This window comes from Herpailurus yagouaroundi, unplaced genomic scaffold (assembly GCF_014898765.1).
Source record: "Herpailurus yagouaroundi ecotype Mexico unplaced genomic scaffold, PumYag 184, whole genome shotgun sequence".
NCBI lineage: Eukaryota > Metazoa > Chordata > Mammalia > Carnivora > Felidae > Herpailurus > Herpailurus yagouaroundi.
The window spans coordinates 3,778,876-3,794,799 of NW_024412415.1; the positions used below are offsets into that span (position 1 = coordinate 3,778,876).

Here is a 15,924-nt window from a genome sequence, read left to right on the forward strand (position 1 = left end):
ACCTGAGCTGAAATCGAGTTGGGTGCTTTACTGACTGAGCTGCCAAGGTACCCTTGATTCTTCTTTCTTGATTCTCTTTTATATTTTCCAATTTTAATTTATTTGCTAAGATCTCCAGTTAGCTAGAATCTCCTAGAATAAAATCAGTTCCTTTCTCTTTTCACACTAATATCTAATCTTTGAAATAGATTTCCTACAACTGTTGGTATGTACCACCGTCATTGCTTAATTGGATGTATTTTTGTTATTTCCATCATGATTTCTTCTTTATGAGTTAGTTTGAAATGCATTTTTTTTAATTTCTGAAAATAAGGGCTTTTAGGGAACTATTTAATCATTGAATTCTAATTTAATGTTTTTTTTCATGAGATGTAGTCAAGTCCTGAGCAGAACTTTTAATAATTTTGTAGGGCTAGAAGACAAGGTTTAAGGAGCAGGGGCCATCAAGGTGGGAGCTGCTCTAAATGTCCCACTTCAAGATGGGACCCTAAAGAGCTATACCCTAGGAGTAAATGTGAACTGAAAGTAAAACATCTACATGTCATTTTGAGGTTCACCTCCTTGGCCCCCAAAATTATTGCCTGAAATTGACTAAGCTGATCCTAGACCTCTTTTGCTCCCAGAATCAAATCAGAATTATCTCTGGAGAAAGATAACATTATTTTAGTATTCAAATTATTTATAAACCAGTTCTTCAAGTAGAATGACATATAGTGAGAGATATTCAGTCACATAAGTAGACATGACAACATGAATGAAAGCTAGTGGAAGCTGTAGAAATAGACTTACAGGGTCTCTACTTACTGTAATACTAAATAGCATTTTTATAATTGGACTTTACTGAAGGAGTTAAGATTGAAGCATACTACAAGGGACTTATTTGGAAAATAATCAAGTAGAAAATCTACAAGTGGAAAATACACAAACCAAATTTGGATGGATTTAACAGCAAATTAGACATTATTGAAGAGAGACTTAATGAACTGGAAGATAGAACAGAAGAAAATACCCAGAATGTAACATAGAATAGCAAAGAATAACAGAAAGGTAGAACATATGAAGAGAGAGTAAGAGTTGGAGGATGTAGTAAGGTGGCTCAGTACATGTACTTGTAGTCTCAGGAGGAGGAGATTGCTAAAGCAATGTTTGAAGAAATAACAGTTAAGAATATTCGCCAAATGATGAATGATATCCAGCCACATGTAAGAAATTCAACAGATTCTTAGCAGGAGTTTACAAAATACTGTAATTAAAAATCCTAAAAACTAAAGGTTTTTTAAAAACTCTTGAAACCACATAGAGAAATAAGATACATTTATCATTGAAAGAGCCAAAATTTGGTATCACCTACACATCTGTACTGATGGATTTACTAAACAAAAGTTATTCCAGAAGGAAGAATGGAGAAGAAAGAAATGAAGGGCAGTAAAATGGTTTACATGTTGGTATATCTGAATAAACAGAGACTGTATAAAACAATAGCAGTGATTTTAAGATATATGCAGAATTAAAACAACACCCATACTATCTTATATTACAGGAGAGGAGAACTATAGATAGTATCATAAAGTTTCTGTATTTTCCAGGCAGCAGTTCATCACTAATTAATAATAAATTTTGATCATTTGAGGAGGCATATGATTATGTAGGATAATCAGTAAAAAAATACTATAACTTGTAAAGAATGTACAACTTCCAAGTTGCTGGTGTTCAAATAGTGAAGAGTAAGTATTAAACCAATGAAAACTAAGAAAGGAGAGATAGAGAGTGTATGGTGGGTAAGACAGTAAGACGATCAACTTAATCCTGGATATATCAGCAATTACATTAAATTTAAATGGCTTAGCTGCAATGTGGTATCTGTGGTAAATGTATAAATTACTGGAAAAGATTAGAAAGTCCCAAAATAGACCCTCAGATACTTGGTTTCCTCAAAGGCAATAGTGATAATTTGGTGGGCACGTGGTACGTGGTCAAGTAGATATTTTTACAAAAAGAACAAAAACAAACTGCAATTCCTGTCTTAATGTACAGATTTAAGATAGACCAGAGACCTAAATGTAAAAGCTAACATTATTAGGCTTCTAAAAGAAAATGTATGAAAATATCTTCATGACTGTAGGTAGGCAAAGATTTCTTAGAAAAGACATATAGAAAGTGTGAATAGTCAAAGAATTGATAAATTGAATTTCATCAAAATTAAAGGCTTCTGCACTTCTTTTCGTAAAGAAAATGAAAAAAAAAAAGCTATGGATTGAAAGAAAGTGTGACAAGCATGCTCAGCAATGGGGACTGTCCTTTAATGCTGGTGGGACTTTAAAATTGTCATGAACACTTGGAAATACCGTTTGATAGTTATCTATGGAAGCAAGAAATGTGTATGTCAGATGACTCAGAATTTCACTTCTATATATATATATATACTCATTAGAAACACGAGCACTTTTTCACATAAAGATGGGCAAGATTGTTTACTGCAACCTTATTTTCATTAGCAAAAGACTGGAACCAGTTCAGATGTCCATCAACAATAGAAGAGAGGAGACGAATGTGGTATACACTTATACAATAGAATACACTGTGTAACAGTGAAAACAATTTAACTGCCCTGAAAATAACTGGATGACTTTCACAGACATACTGTTGCATGAAAGAAGCCAGATACAGAAGAACACACTGTGGTTCCGTTAATGTAAAGTTAGCACAAGGCAGAGCTAACCTGTACAGCTTAGTGATACATATTTGGATGGTAAGACTACGAAGAAAAGCAGGAAAGAGATTAACAGAAAGATCGGGTTCATTTGTGAGAGGGAAAGGTTGGTGATTGAATAGGGTGTTTTTTGGGGTGCTAGCAGTGTTCTCTCTGTTGACCTAGTGGCTCTGTATGTTTTTGTTTTTTATATACTAACCCACTGTTTCATGTTTTTTTAGATATGTGTCTTGTTCACAATAAAAATAGTTTAAAAAGAGAAATATGTAATAGCAAATATAAATGTTAATATCTTACATAATGAAGGTATTTTACAAGATATGTTCAAAACACATAATTTTTAAAATGTGTGTGTCTAGACACATAGACACACACAGAGCAGACACAGAGTAAAAACACAGGAAAGATTCATGTCAGAATGCTAACAATGGACATCTCTGCCTTTTACATAGAATGCATACTATTTTATAACCAAGAAACTCTTCATTAAATATTATTTAATGAAATTAGCACTTGTAGAGGGTGTTGTCCTCTATAGAGAAGACTGATTGGGTTATTTATACTGTGTTGTTCAAGGAAGGATTTAAAGCTGCTTTGTATGCAGTAAATAACATTTTGAGCAAAAGACATGTATGCATTCACATAGAGACACTTCAGGCAATGGTGTGGTTATTAACAAAACATACCTTAGCTGCAGGGAGAATAATGGAAATTACCCAACAATTTTTTAATCCTAGACTGCTTCCTGAATTCAATAGTTCTTTTATATTTCAACACAAAAAAGAACAGCATTTTTATGTAGCTGGTAAAAGGAACACTGCAGTTTGATTTTTTTTAAAAAGGGAATATTGTCTGAGGCCATGGAATTTGGTCAAAATGCTTGACATCCCATGGCTTCAATTTTCTATAAAAAAGCAACAATGCCTACCTCGCAGGTTGTCTGGAGTGTAACGTGATATCATATAAATGCTCAAATGGGGGTACTTGTATACCTGCCTTGTAGAACTGATTTCTGGGAAGTGTTGGAAAGGCAGTTTCATTTTGATTTCATAGCGGCAGGGGGTGGTGGGGGTGGGGAGGCTCTCCATTTCAGATTTGTGCGTAGGTGTGTAGGAAGGTGGGAGCGAGGGAGGGTGGATGCATTGCTTTCATAGAAGACCTTCCCTGACCAGTACTCTGCATCATTAACCACGTAGAGCCAGTGTTCCATTGCACTCTTTCACAGACTTAGAGAGGCTGTAACTGGGAGGTCTCCAAGTCTCTTGGTTTGTAGGAGTATCCTGCTTCACGTCCCTTTAATTGGTTTACTGCTTTCTGAGTCCCAGAAATAATATTTATTTTGCTCAGAGAATTTTGAGCTCAGTAGGGTGTAGACATTTAAGCTTCCCAGATTCTGTAGCAAAAGGAACTTGAAAATTAAGTAATGGTACTTACTTTTTTATGGTCTTTTTTTCAGAGGTTGGGTATTTGAGAAGAGGAGGAACATAAAATGTGTGGTATCTTCTTCCTTAAGATTCTGTTTTTTTAAGTCTCCACCTGGGAACTTGAGGACTTCCTCCTTGTATGAAAGTTGCATTGCCACAAAGTCTGTGCTCAGCTCTGCTCTTAGTCTCTGCAGCACTCATGAAACCCTCTGATGTTCATTTTCTCTAATATCCTTCAGGTTACTGAGTATCTTAGCTGGATGGATTTGTGGACATGTTAAGGTAAATTTTGAATGGGGAGCTGGTGTATTGCCTTGTCGTATACCTGGCATTTAAAGAGTCCTGAATGCAACATAAAATGAGGGTACGTAGTACCCCATCAGTATTTAAAGTCTATATGGAAAAATCATATACACCCCCCTGCCCCCCAATTTATGATCTCTGGGCACATCAACTTGGTGACACAGCGACAAGCAGAGGGACAATGTTAAGGAAGCCAAACATAGTACCTACCAGTTAAGAGAATTAGAACTCTTTCCAAGTATTGCACCCCATGCACGTGCCGTCATGATGGAGTACCCTTTCTCATTCTGCCTCCATTATGGCTCCTTCTTCCAGGGCACGTAGACACCTGGGTGGGTTTGTTTCTTGTTTTTGAAGGTTTAAAAAAAAAAAAAGGCATATATTATTACTCAGAAGAAGTATGGAGGGTGCTCAGTGCAATTCATGGTTGCTTGAGCAGCTCAACAGTGTTCTCAAGGACCTGGGCTTTTTCCATCGTCTCTGCTGATGCTCATTGTTTCGGCTCTGACCTCGTGCTTGTTCCCCGCTGCTGCAACATGACTGCTACTGCTCATGCAGACACTTACACGTGACTCGGGCAACATTTTACATAGCCAGTCTAGGGGTCCACCGGCTTGCTCTTCTTTTCCCAGACAGCTGCAGGGTGAGGTGCTTAGTCTGGGAGGGCAGCATGGGAAAAAAGACAAAACTGAGTTTTGAAGAGGTTTTAAATAATATATCTTGGGCATTTGTACAAAATAAGTGACTGTATTTTTGAACATGTAAATTTAAAACACGTATACGCTAGTGACGCATACAGGCTCCAAAGCCAATGTAGTCTTGAAATATGTGAGATTCAGAGTGTGATTTGCTTCACTAGATCCCTAAAAAATATGTTGGTACTTGACAGTGTTCCAATTTTTGCCTTTTGTGTTTTTTTTTTTTTTTTGCATGTACATGTTGAAAGTCTATAAGTCAATTACTTAATGTTTCCTTTAATGTTTTTTTAAAATTTTTGATGGCATATTTCTCCTTATGCATGACCTTGGGACATTATAAGATGCTCAGTGAATACTGCTGACTAATTGTGGTACTCAAGATAGACTTTTTAGTTATATATTGTCTTTTTCTCCCCTCTTCTTTGGTTAAAAGCCATATTCCTTGCGAACCTACTGATTGTTGAATTTATTCCAAAACTCCTGCCCTCTTAGCCAGTCAAATCAAACACTGGGAGGTTGCAGTGGGAGAAGGGCAGATGTGGGAAGCCCTTCGTGGCTGTACCCCTGAAGACTGTGATGGCTCTCTCCACTTGCCTCTTTCCCTTTGGTATATCAGAATTAACACTCTGGAGGAAAGTAACAAGTAATATACACTGGAGTCAATCAATGTCTCCGTCGCAGTAATACTTTCCTGCCCTTTAAGGTGTGAGGCTTGTTCAGAACACTCTTCTATAAGCTTAGCACATAGTGGAACAAACACATAGTCTGATTGGCAAAAACCCAGCAAATGACATTCAGCCCTATACAGCTTTGTCTTGTCACCCAAATCCAAATTATTTTGGACCCAGGTCTGTCTGTCTTTGTTACTATGTTAAGTAGATCATTTACTCTATGTCGAGACCAGTTTTTACCTCTTCCTGGAATCTTCTCTCTAACCCCTCTGGCCATTGAGAAAATGGGTTACTCCATAGGCTGTGTCCACAGCTTCAGCTGAATTGAATTCTAAGCAGTTTTAAAGGTAGTTTCCTGGATAAAGACATGATCTCATCCTCCATTTTTACAGTACCCTCAACTCCTGAACATCTTATCATGCTGAAGTCTTTATTCCTGGGTTTATTTCTCCAGCTGTCTCTTACCCTTCCCATTTTTGGTGTCCACATGTACACTTTTGTTTTATTCACAGTTTTGTTTCCTCCTTATTAGTCATTGGTCATTGCTTATTGGTCCCCAACTTGCCTATACAAGCACATTTATTTCCATTATATTTTCTGATACTTAGAGACTAATATTTTGTTTATCACTAAATGCCTAACCTAACTATATTTTGCAGTATAATGAGGAGATGTGTATTTATTGCACATAAATATCTAACATATTGACTTATTCAGTAGCTTATAAAGATTTGGGGTTAATTTTGCCATTTTTTTTTTTTTTCCCAGAAGTTGGTTGTCAGAAACCCTACCTGGGGCATGTGATTTCCTATGAAGTTCACGCAAGCCAGGAATAATAGGAAGATGTTAGAATTGGCTCTTTCAAAGAACGGTTTCTAGTTTTAAGGGGAAATTGAAAAAAATTGGATTATAATGAGTTTATAATTTTATTCAGTCATTACTTAGGGCTTTTGAGTTATTGAAACGGTTCTTTAGTAACTATCAGTTTTCCTTGATCAATGTTTATCGTGGTTTTGTTTTTGTTTTTGTTTTTTTTTCTTGGTAATCTGATAAGAATGAAAAGTAGTTAGAAGCCAAATCTATGTTGGTATACAGAAGACGACAACACTGTGGCAGCAAGTAAAGAAATACGGTGTCATTGTTATTTCACACTCTCCAAATTACCTGTGATGAGCTTAAGAGGTTTCATTCTTGCATAGAAAATTTTTAATTATTCATAGTGCTTTGGTGTACTATAAAAGTCGAATTATTAACACTGTAATTTGTTCAGATAGCATTTAGTAGGAAAATATATCAGAAATAATTAATTGTTCTCAAGATATGATAAGGTAGATCTATCTACAGAGGGCAATCAAAAAGAGTAGCAGTAGGATATTGATTGCTTTTTAGAGAAAAAAAAAATTCTGTTCCATTTCTCAATGTTAACAATTGTGAGAGGAAAATTCTCACTTGGGAAGAATGTTTTCCAGGTTGCTTCACTGCCAGGTGTTTGACATTGTGTGGAGTCTTAGATGAATAAGGCTTGTGGCAGTCTTTGGGAATGACGGACTCCAAGGACCTCGGCTTTCTGCTGTGCAGACCTCTGTTTTCAGCCCTGCTAGTGTCTGTAATAATGTTCCGGTGGTTTCTCAGTGCTGCTTCCGGTGAAGACTAAAGTTTGTTCCCCTGACTCCAAGATAGCTGCGGAAGAGGATACGCGTCCACTAACAAAATAAATTCAGGATGTTGCCAGTGTGTGAACTGCACATTCTGCACTGTTTATGGGGTTTCACCCTTACCATTTACTGATGGAAATACACCTTGCCTCCTTTTGGTCTCCTTTAACATAGCTACGTGCTGCAGATAGGTCTCATAATCATTCTAAAGTTAAAAAACATCTAAATTGTATGATAGTTTGCTGTGAGGCCATCCATATTTTTTCCTTTCCCTTTTTCTCTCTCCTTGACCTAGCAGCAGGAAGCCTTTGTTTGAGGTGTTCATCTGGAACAACTTTTCCACACTTGTTTTCATGTTCTGTTAGATTACAGGGCAGCAGGCCTACCTTTGAAGCTCCTTTCTCTTTTGTTTCTTTGCCGTGCACTCCAGTAATTAACTTTGTCCTTCTTTTATTTGTTCCAGTCAATCGCAGGCCACTCTGCTGAGCATCTTCTCCCAGGAGTACCAGGTTAGAAGTTTTCTCCTTTGTGAGGGTTGACAGGTGCCTAATTGAATGATGAATGTCCCTTTATTTCTTTGTAATTGAACTGCCAGCTCTCTGATTGGGTTGGAGGATGTTCTCCTTTCCACATCGAGCACCGCCTGCGTCTCAGTGGAGGCCTGCCAAGCCTACCCATCCATCTGTCTAATAACATCTAGCCTTTGCTTATTTGGTGGACCTGTAATAAATTATGCTAAACCATTATTATTCTGACAATAATAATTTCCCTGTGTTGCGTGGTTCCATGTGCTAAATGTTTGCTGACTTGCACTGTCAGTGCCGCTTTCCATTGCTGACAGAGATGATGATAAATGACCATTGCTGGAGTGGCAGAAGGCAAGAGAGGCAGAAAATGGAGTCATTTATCATGAGATGACAGGTGTCAGTCAAGTGGCAAGTCTCTATGGAATTACTTTTTGTAGTTTTCAAATAAGTTGTTTTTAAGCAATGTTCTTCCTGGTTAAAAATGGCAATTGGATTGTAAAACTAGAGTGCAGAGGACTTAGATGGAATTGGATTGAGGGAAAATTAATACAAAGGTTGAAAGAGGGAACAAGTTTTTCTTTGCCCTCTGCAACCCTAAGCAAACTTATTTAGATTCAATTACTGTGACCCCGTTGGCTTTTACATGTATACTGTACCTTGTGGTACGGTCTGAAGACATCCCAGCCAAGCAGCAGGGATTAAAATGCATAGCTTCATAGAGTAGAAGGCAAAAAGACCCACCGCCACCCAGATCCCCAAACTATTATTCAGCTGGCCCTATGTGCTAGACATTGGGATGAAAGAATACGTCATTCTGCTCTTGAACCTGATGTGTGACACAACATAAAGATCTTTTTTGTTTTGTTTCAGAAACATATCAAAAGAACACATGCCAAACATCATACTTCAGAGGCGATCGAAAGTTATTATCAGAGGTATGACCTGCCTGCCCCACTAGAGGGTATCATAGCACTTATTAATTGTAATAATAATTATGAATAAATTAGGTTACTAGATTAATTGTCTGTATACCATTCCAAGGCGTTGTGATATAAGTCTTACTTAAGACTTCAGGTATATCTTTGAGTGATTTCTCAAATGCTATGTTTGAAGAATATGGTGAGACTGTCTTGATTGGGTGTATGTGCGTATACTGTGTAAGAAATCCTTACAGTATTATGAAATCTCAGTTGGCTACTTTAAACTTGCTCTAAGTGTGTATCTTGTATAGACGCGTACGTCAACGTGCACATATCTACATATATGTGTGAAAGTTCTCAAACTAAGTTTTATTTCTTACTTAGATCAGCAAGTCAAAAAATATATTCAAAAATAAGATTGAATTTGGTTGCACTTCTATTTGCATTTGGTTGCACACTCATAGGTACTGGGCTTGCCATTTTAGAATTAAAAAAAGACATGTCAAGTAAGGACGTATGACGATGTGTAATATACAACTGTCACATTTTAAGTGGGGTTTTGTATTTTAAAAAGAAAATCTGGATATTAAATCAACAACGTAGTGTCCAGGGGATATTTTAATTTCAGCCTAGTTTATTATAAATAGTTTTCAACTTCTCTTCTAAAACAGAATCTTTAAAATATCTCTTTTAAAAAGATTCTAAAAAGGTTATTGTCTTTGTGATATGACTGAATAATTTACAACCATAAATGGTAATGGATTACATTAGAATCGTTGGTTGGTTTCTTAAATATTTCAAGGACATATTGGAAAGGAAAACTGTCTGAAATATGCTCTTAAGGTATTACACTTAAGATTGACAGATCAACGTGTCTGTGGTGAGAGTGACACCACCAATTTTAGACGAATGATTTTATGCACGAATATTTTATGAATGAAATGAATATCTAGATTCAGTGTTGGTATCATGTTTCTGTAAAGTCATTTTTTAAGAACTGAGAAGTGTTTATTAAAAAGTTATTGAAGTTATCCTTTTAAAAAATTACACACTATACCATATATTAGAGTTATGTTCAGTGTTCAGTAGTGGCATCCACTAAAGATACACACACCGCATGCATACACACACTTTTGTGTCTAGGAGAATTCCCCTCTAAACAAGTCTTTGTAAAGTTTGAGTTGGTTTTTTTTAACAATTATACCCTCCTCAGTGACACCAACAGTTAACGTTAGAACCTTAATCATCAATAGAAACTGAAGAATGGCTCCCAAAGTGCTATGAAGTCAGCAGGTGCTTTGGAATCCAGTTGGAATCCATACTCTCCAAAGGAAGACTGGACAGTTACTTCCATGTCAAAAAGTACATTTTTGTTTGTAAAAGTTACTGTCTTAGGCCATCATATAAAAGTACGACATGTCCAGTCTTTAAAGCCTTGTTGACATAAGCAGTAGAAAATAGAGCATTCCCTAGAAATTTGGAGATCCACCAGTAGGCTGGGGGGCTGTCCTCTGACGATCATTTTCATTGTTGTAAAAGGCCATTTTAATTAGATGATTGCTGAGATCTCTAAGTGCTGCTTTTTAACATTTAGCTTCATTTAAAAGTACATTTAATTATCAAAGTATGAACATGTTGTATTGGATTATCTGAGTCACTCAAGCCAGAAATAAAAGTCTTCCCTGTAAATATGGTTACTCAGTGATGCACAGTTGAGTGAGCAATAATGAGAATATATTTGTATTTCTTTAAATTATTTAAACGTGAGAATCTCAGTTGTTTCAAGGAGTCACAACATTTTGAAACAAAACTGTGAGATTTGGGCTATAATGGACAGACTAATAAGAAAGCAGCCTCACCAGTTTCTTACTTTACCCCCCTGCTTCCTGACTTTCTGCCCTGTACTTTGTGCTTGGAGATGGGCTATATTGTCACCTTTCAGACATATTGACCATACAGGCCCCTTGTCAATGTGATGGTTAAATGTGCCTGTATTCTCTGAGGTAAATTGGCCTTAAATGATTTCTGTTTTCCAGTTGATTGTGATAAAGGCAAATTGTGTTATATCAAGACATATTTAAGCAGTTTGACAATGTTAACACTTTCTTTGATTCCTTTTCTTTGAAAAAAGTAATACTCTCACATTATAGAAATTAAACACATTTGTGATGGTCTCAAAAGGAATGAGTGATTGCCCATAATTGTGGCAGCCAGAGATAACCACAGTGGTATTTTTCATTCTAGCCTTTTGTCAATCCATTTTCATATAGATGAGGTCATACTGTATATGCTATTGTGAATCCTGAATTTTATACTTAGAAAAATGTTTATGACATAATATTACTCTGTAGAGAGCTTTTTGCAAACATGTTATTGATTGCATTACCTCATCATGTGAAAGTGTTGAAATTTACTGAATTATAACTCTGTTGAACATATATGTTTTCAGTGTTGTAATATAAAAATAATACCGTGGTAAACATTTTGGTACGTAAGTATTTGCGTTTTGGATTAGTTTTCTAAGATTTCTATATATGTAATTACTTGTACAATGAGCATATAAGGATTTTATTTTATGTTCCCAAATTACTGTCTACAAAGATTGTGATGGCTTCCTACTAGCACTGTCAGAGAATTTCTGTGTCTCTGCATTCTTGCTAGTGTTGAGATGATCTCAATTCAGAATTTGAAGTCTGTATTTATAAGCCATATAATAATCCACCGTGTGATTCCATCATGGTTAACTGAAAATTCAAAGTATCCAAATATCAGCCGACAATATTTTCTCAAGCTTTTGAATTATTGAGGCAATTTCCTCAATTCTTCATGTTGTGTATGTGCAGACACAGCTTCTGTGTCCATTTTGAAAACAACTCTGTTCTTTCTCCCTGTGTGAACGGCATGTTATTTCCAAACAGAAAAACATACCTGGCAAAATTTATTTCGTTCCATCTAAATTGTTGCACATGGGCTTGGTGTGCACTCACGGAGACACATTCACCAGTGGTCATATTTGCAAGTCCCCATCAGTAGCAAGGTTCAGAAATGTTGTGTCCTCTCTTTTCCCTTCTCCCAGCACACACTGTTTGAGGGCCAGCTGTATGAGCTTTAGAGAATTAGATCAATTGAATTTCATTCAGCTGTTCACACGGAAAAAACTTCTTGGTCCTCCTCTGGCAAAGCTAGAGGATGACACATCGCTTCTGTGCAAACTAGTTTTAATTTGCAAATAGGTATTAGGAACATGGCCCAGGTCACCTTAATGTGGTATTCAGAATCCCATCCTTCTATCTCAATTATAATGCAGCTCTTTGCTAAGGATCTGTTGGATGAAGGTTCAGCATCTGTTTGTGTAGGTCTCTCTCAAGGAGGTTCCCGTCTAAGTGGAGAGAGAAACATACCATTATAAAGGTATGAAAAGTCTACACTGCACGTTTGCCCAAGATACTTTGGGGATGCAGAGAAGGGTAGCACTAGGAATTTCTGATCATGTCCTTACTGAATGTTTTCTGTAATGAGCATGCCCCTGTGATGGCATATCGAAACATTTGAATAAAATGTGTCACTTGAGGACAGTTAAAGTTCCCAGAAAGGACAACTACAACTTCAAAGTAATTTTCACTCAATTTCTTTTCCCCGGTACTCCTGAAGTGCTGCAGGATAGAGTTAGGAAACAGGCTGGAGAATAAATATGGTCAGAATCAGCTCCACCCTTTTCAACATATGAAGGCACCTCAGTAGACCTTGGCAGATAGGGTTCCATTTCAGACCTTTACTGTTTACTGGTTGAGGGAGCCCAGATGGGTTACATCAGTACCCTGGGGGTTTTGTTTCTTGGCAACTAGGTCGCGTAAGCCCATAATTAGGAATGTCCACTGTATTAAGAGTGAACATGTTTCTATACATATATAGTGGGTTATTGTTTGACCATCTCCTGTTTCTTTAAACCTAATGGACGTTCTCCATTGGTCATTACCAGGATAATGGTTAATGCAGCATTTACATAAAACATATAATTTTGAGTCCAAACAGTTCTCTGGCAGAGGCAGTGGTCTGAGGTCTAGCTGTTCTTTGTTCTTATTCCCTATCAGCTCTCAAAGCTCTGCTGTGGTCACACTAGAACCTTTCCCGGTCCTCAGACACCCCAGGCATATTCCTGACTTTGCACTTAGGGTTCTCTTGCTGAGAATATTCTTCCTCCCATGGCCTGCTGCTTTCTTTCTTAGGAGCCTCTACCTAAGTGTCACTTCCTTAGAGATGGGCATTCTGACCAACCCATCTAAGTTTACATTTTATCGTAGTATATAACATTAAATTATTACATTACATTATTTCTGTGTTCTCATTGTTTGTCTCTCCACTGAAATATAATCTCTGTGATGGCAGGAACCATGGACGTTTTGTACCCGGCTGCTTCCTCAGAACCTGGAATAGGCCCAACATGAGTTATCTCTCACAAGTATTTGTGGGATAAATGAATGTTAGGTAGAAAGTTATAAAGATATCCTAATACCAGTGTAGGGTTAACTAATCTGACCCGAAATCTGAACCCTTAAAGAATGTGCGTGTTTGGTGGTTATGAATACTGGATTAGTTGGTCAGACTTGACTGAACTGTTTTGGTTGTTCCTTGAGCAGGCCTGTGAGTGCAATGAAATTGTGAGTTGTGTGACATTCTGAGCTAAACTGTTTCCCAGAGACCTTTCTCTAAACTGCATTTGCTACCTTTTTTTTTTTGTCTTTTTTTTTTCTGAAAGTGCTTATTTCACAATAAGATTCCTAAATAATTTTTTCAAGAAAGTCCCCAATATATGGGAAATGAACTTACTAAATTTATTTTGAAGTTTTAATGATCCTGAGACTCCCTACCTTGAATAATTTGCTTTTATTCCATTTATTTTATAGAAAAATCATACATCTTCACAAACATATTTGTGAAATAACATAATTTAGTATATTCTTATGTTAGTTATATGGGAGGTCTCATATGTTGAGTTTGATTTCTACTATCAAACAAATATTGTTAATTTATTCACTCAAATGGCATATTCTAGAGAAAATATCCATACCTAATTCTCTTCTCTTGTCCAGTATGGCTGTTGAAAGTTATTAAATCAGTCATTTATTGAAGAAAAAAATATATGTGTATAATGCAATCACCTATTACAAGCCAAGAACTGTTCTAGGCATAATAAATTGAATAAAATACAATTGCTCTATTCTCTTTGGGCTTTCACCCTTACACTGGGGAATGGGTTGAGGTAAACAAGTAACTAGGCAGATACAATATGCTCTGTTAAGTAATGGAGAGATGTACAAGGAGCTCATCGATTGTACCTTGGGACACCTAACTTACTCCTAGCTTGTGGTAGATTGAAGACAGTTAAATGTAAGCTGAATCATGAGTTCTCCAGGTGAAGGAGGGAGTGCAGAACAATGACTAGAGATGAAGCTGGCCAAGGACAGTAGGTGGGAACCAGATCATGAAGACATTTACAAGAGGTCTTGAGTGATTATAATTTAATCTTGAGATTTAATGTGGGAAAATGGCACATCCAAAGTTTTATTTACAAATAAAATCATTCTGGCTTCCATGTCTAGGATGGATTTGGAGAGGTGTTGTTGTTGTTGTTATTTTTTTAGCTAGGTTAGGGAATGGGAGGGATAGAGGTTATGACGGAAATGCAGGGCAGATAAGGTGATGGCTTGTATTGCCTAACAAGGTGTGCTGACCCACCGATGACAAGTCTGTTCCATTTGTTTCTTAATAAGGTGTCAGCCAGTGCTGTGAAACAAAGTAAAAAGGTGTGATGGGTGCATGGATGCCTTTTTTTCAAACCATAAGAGCAAACTTACTTCCTTTCCATAACGTGATTGAGGTATAATAAAGCCAGGGTGTTAGGGACAGTTCTTTTTGAAATCGCTTCCTTGTCCCATGTTAGGAGATGAAAACAAGGGAGACCGATGCGCTCATACTTCGTGCCCCCAACTTCAGTTAGTTAGTTGCCAGTGGTTTTGAGGTGAGTTGTTTTTGTTTTCCTTTTCCCTTTAATGCTTTCCTATGACAGTAATGTACTTTAACTAGAGTTGAGCGTGGCATTTGCCCAGGAGAAACGTGTACACACAGGGGATGCTGACAAGTCTATGCTGGCCTTTTCTTGTCACTACATTACCACTTGGCTTTGTCTGTCTAGGTACCTGAATGGAGTGGGAAGAAATGGAGCTGCCCCAGTGCTCCTGGAGCTGGCCAATGAGGTAATGTTATTGTTACTATTTTACTTAAACCTGCCGAAAACCTAAGGGGCCTATCTAGAGTAGCTTTGCTTAGAATTATAATTAACCTTAAAAAAAGAGATTTTGAGGTGCATTAGACACTTAAATTGCTCCCCGGTCTCTTTGTAGTTTTAATAATTGGACAAAGAACTTCATATATTAATAAGTCAGTTCACATAATTAGTCTCCTTCTTTTAAGGCAAATGTATAAACAGCTTCTTGGTTTCTTTGCGGGAAATTTCAACCAAGCAGCTCAAGACATGCTCTTCTCTGGATGTGTTGTCTTAATTTAGTGTGAGAAATACCGGTGTAAAGTGAAGAGATGTATGGCCGAGAAAATCTGTGCTATTATGAAAATAAAGAGAGACATTGTTTACTTAAAACTGTAATGTTGGGGCGCCTGGGTGGCGCAGTTGGTTGAGCGTCCGACTTCGACCAGGTCACGATCTTGCGGTCCGTGAGTTCGAGCCCCGCGTCGGGCTCTGGGCTGATGGCTCAGAGCCTGGAGCCTGTTTCCGATTCTGTGTCTCCCTCTCTCTCTGCCCCTCCCCCGTTCATGCTCTGTCTCTCTCTGTCCCAAAAATAAATAAAAACGTTGAAAAAAAAAATTAAAAAAAAAAACAACTGTAATGTTGACTTGATTTTTTTTTTTTTGTTAGCAAACTTTTATAATGATAAAAGATACATGCCTTATACAAAAGTCTCTTTATATGAAGAAGCATACTGTTGTTCGTAACACCAAAT

The 15,924-nt window shown here is 37.2% G+C and overlaps 1 protein-coding gene across 7 annotated transcripts in view; it reads left to right on the forward strand.

Moving 5' to 3' along the window:
* CDIN1 (CDAN1 interacting nuclease 1) overlaps nt 1-15,924 on the forward strand; it is a 280,396-nt gene that overhangs the window by 43,751 nt on the left and 220,721 nt on the right. For 5 of the 7 annotated variants that reach the window (XM_040492229.1, XM_040492231.1, XM_040492233.1 and 2 more), the window contains exons 2-4: nt 7,925-7,970; nt 8,859-8,923; nt 15,102-15,162. In XM_040492229.1, the coding sequence (XP_040348163.1) occupies nt 7,925-7,970; nt 8,859-8,923; nt 15,102-15,162 (172 nt within the window). The remainder of the gene's footprint in view (nt 1-7,924; nt 7,971-8,858; nt 8,924-15,101; nt 15,163-15,924) is intronic. The other 2 variants (XM_040492232.1, XM_040492234.1) reach the window with 1 other exon arrangement.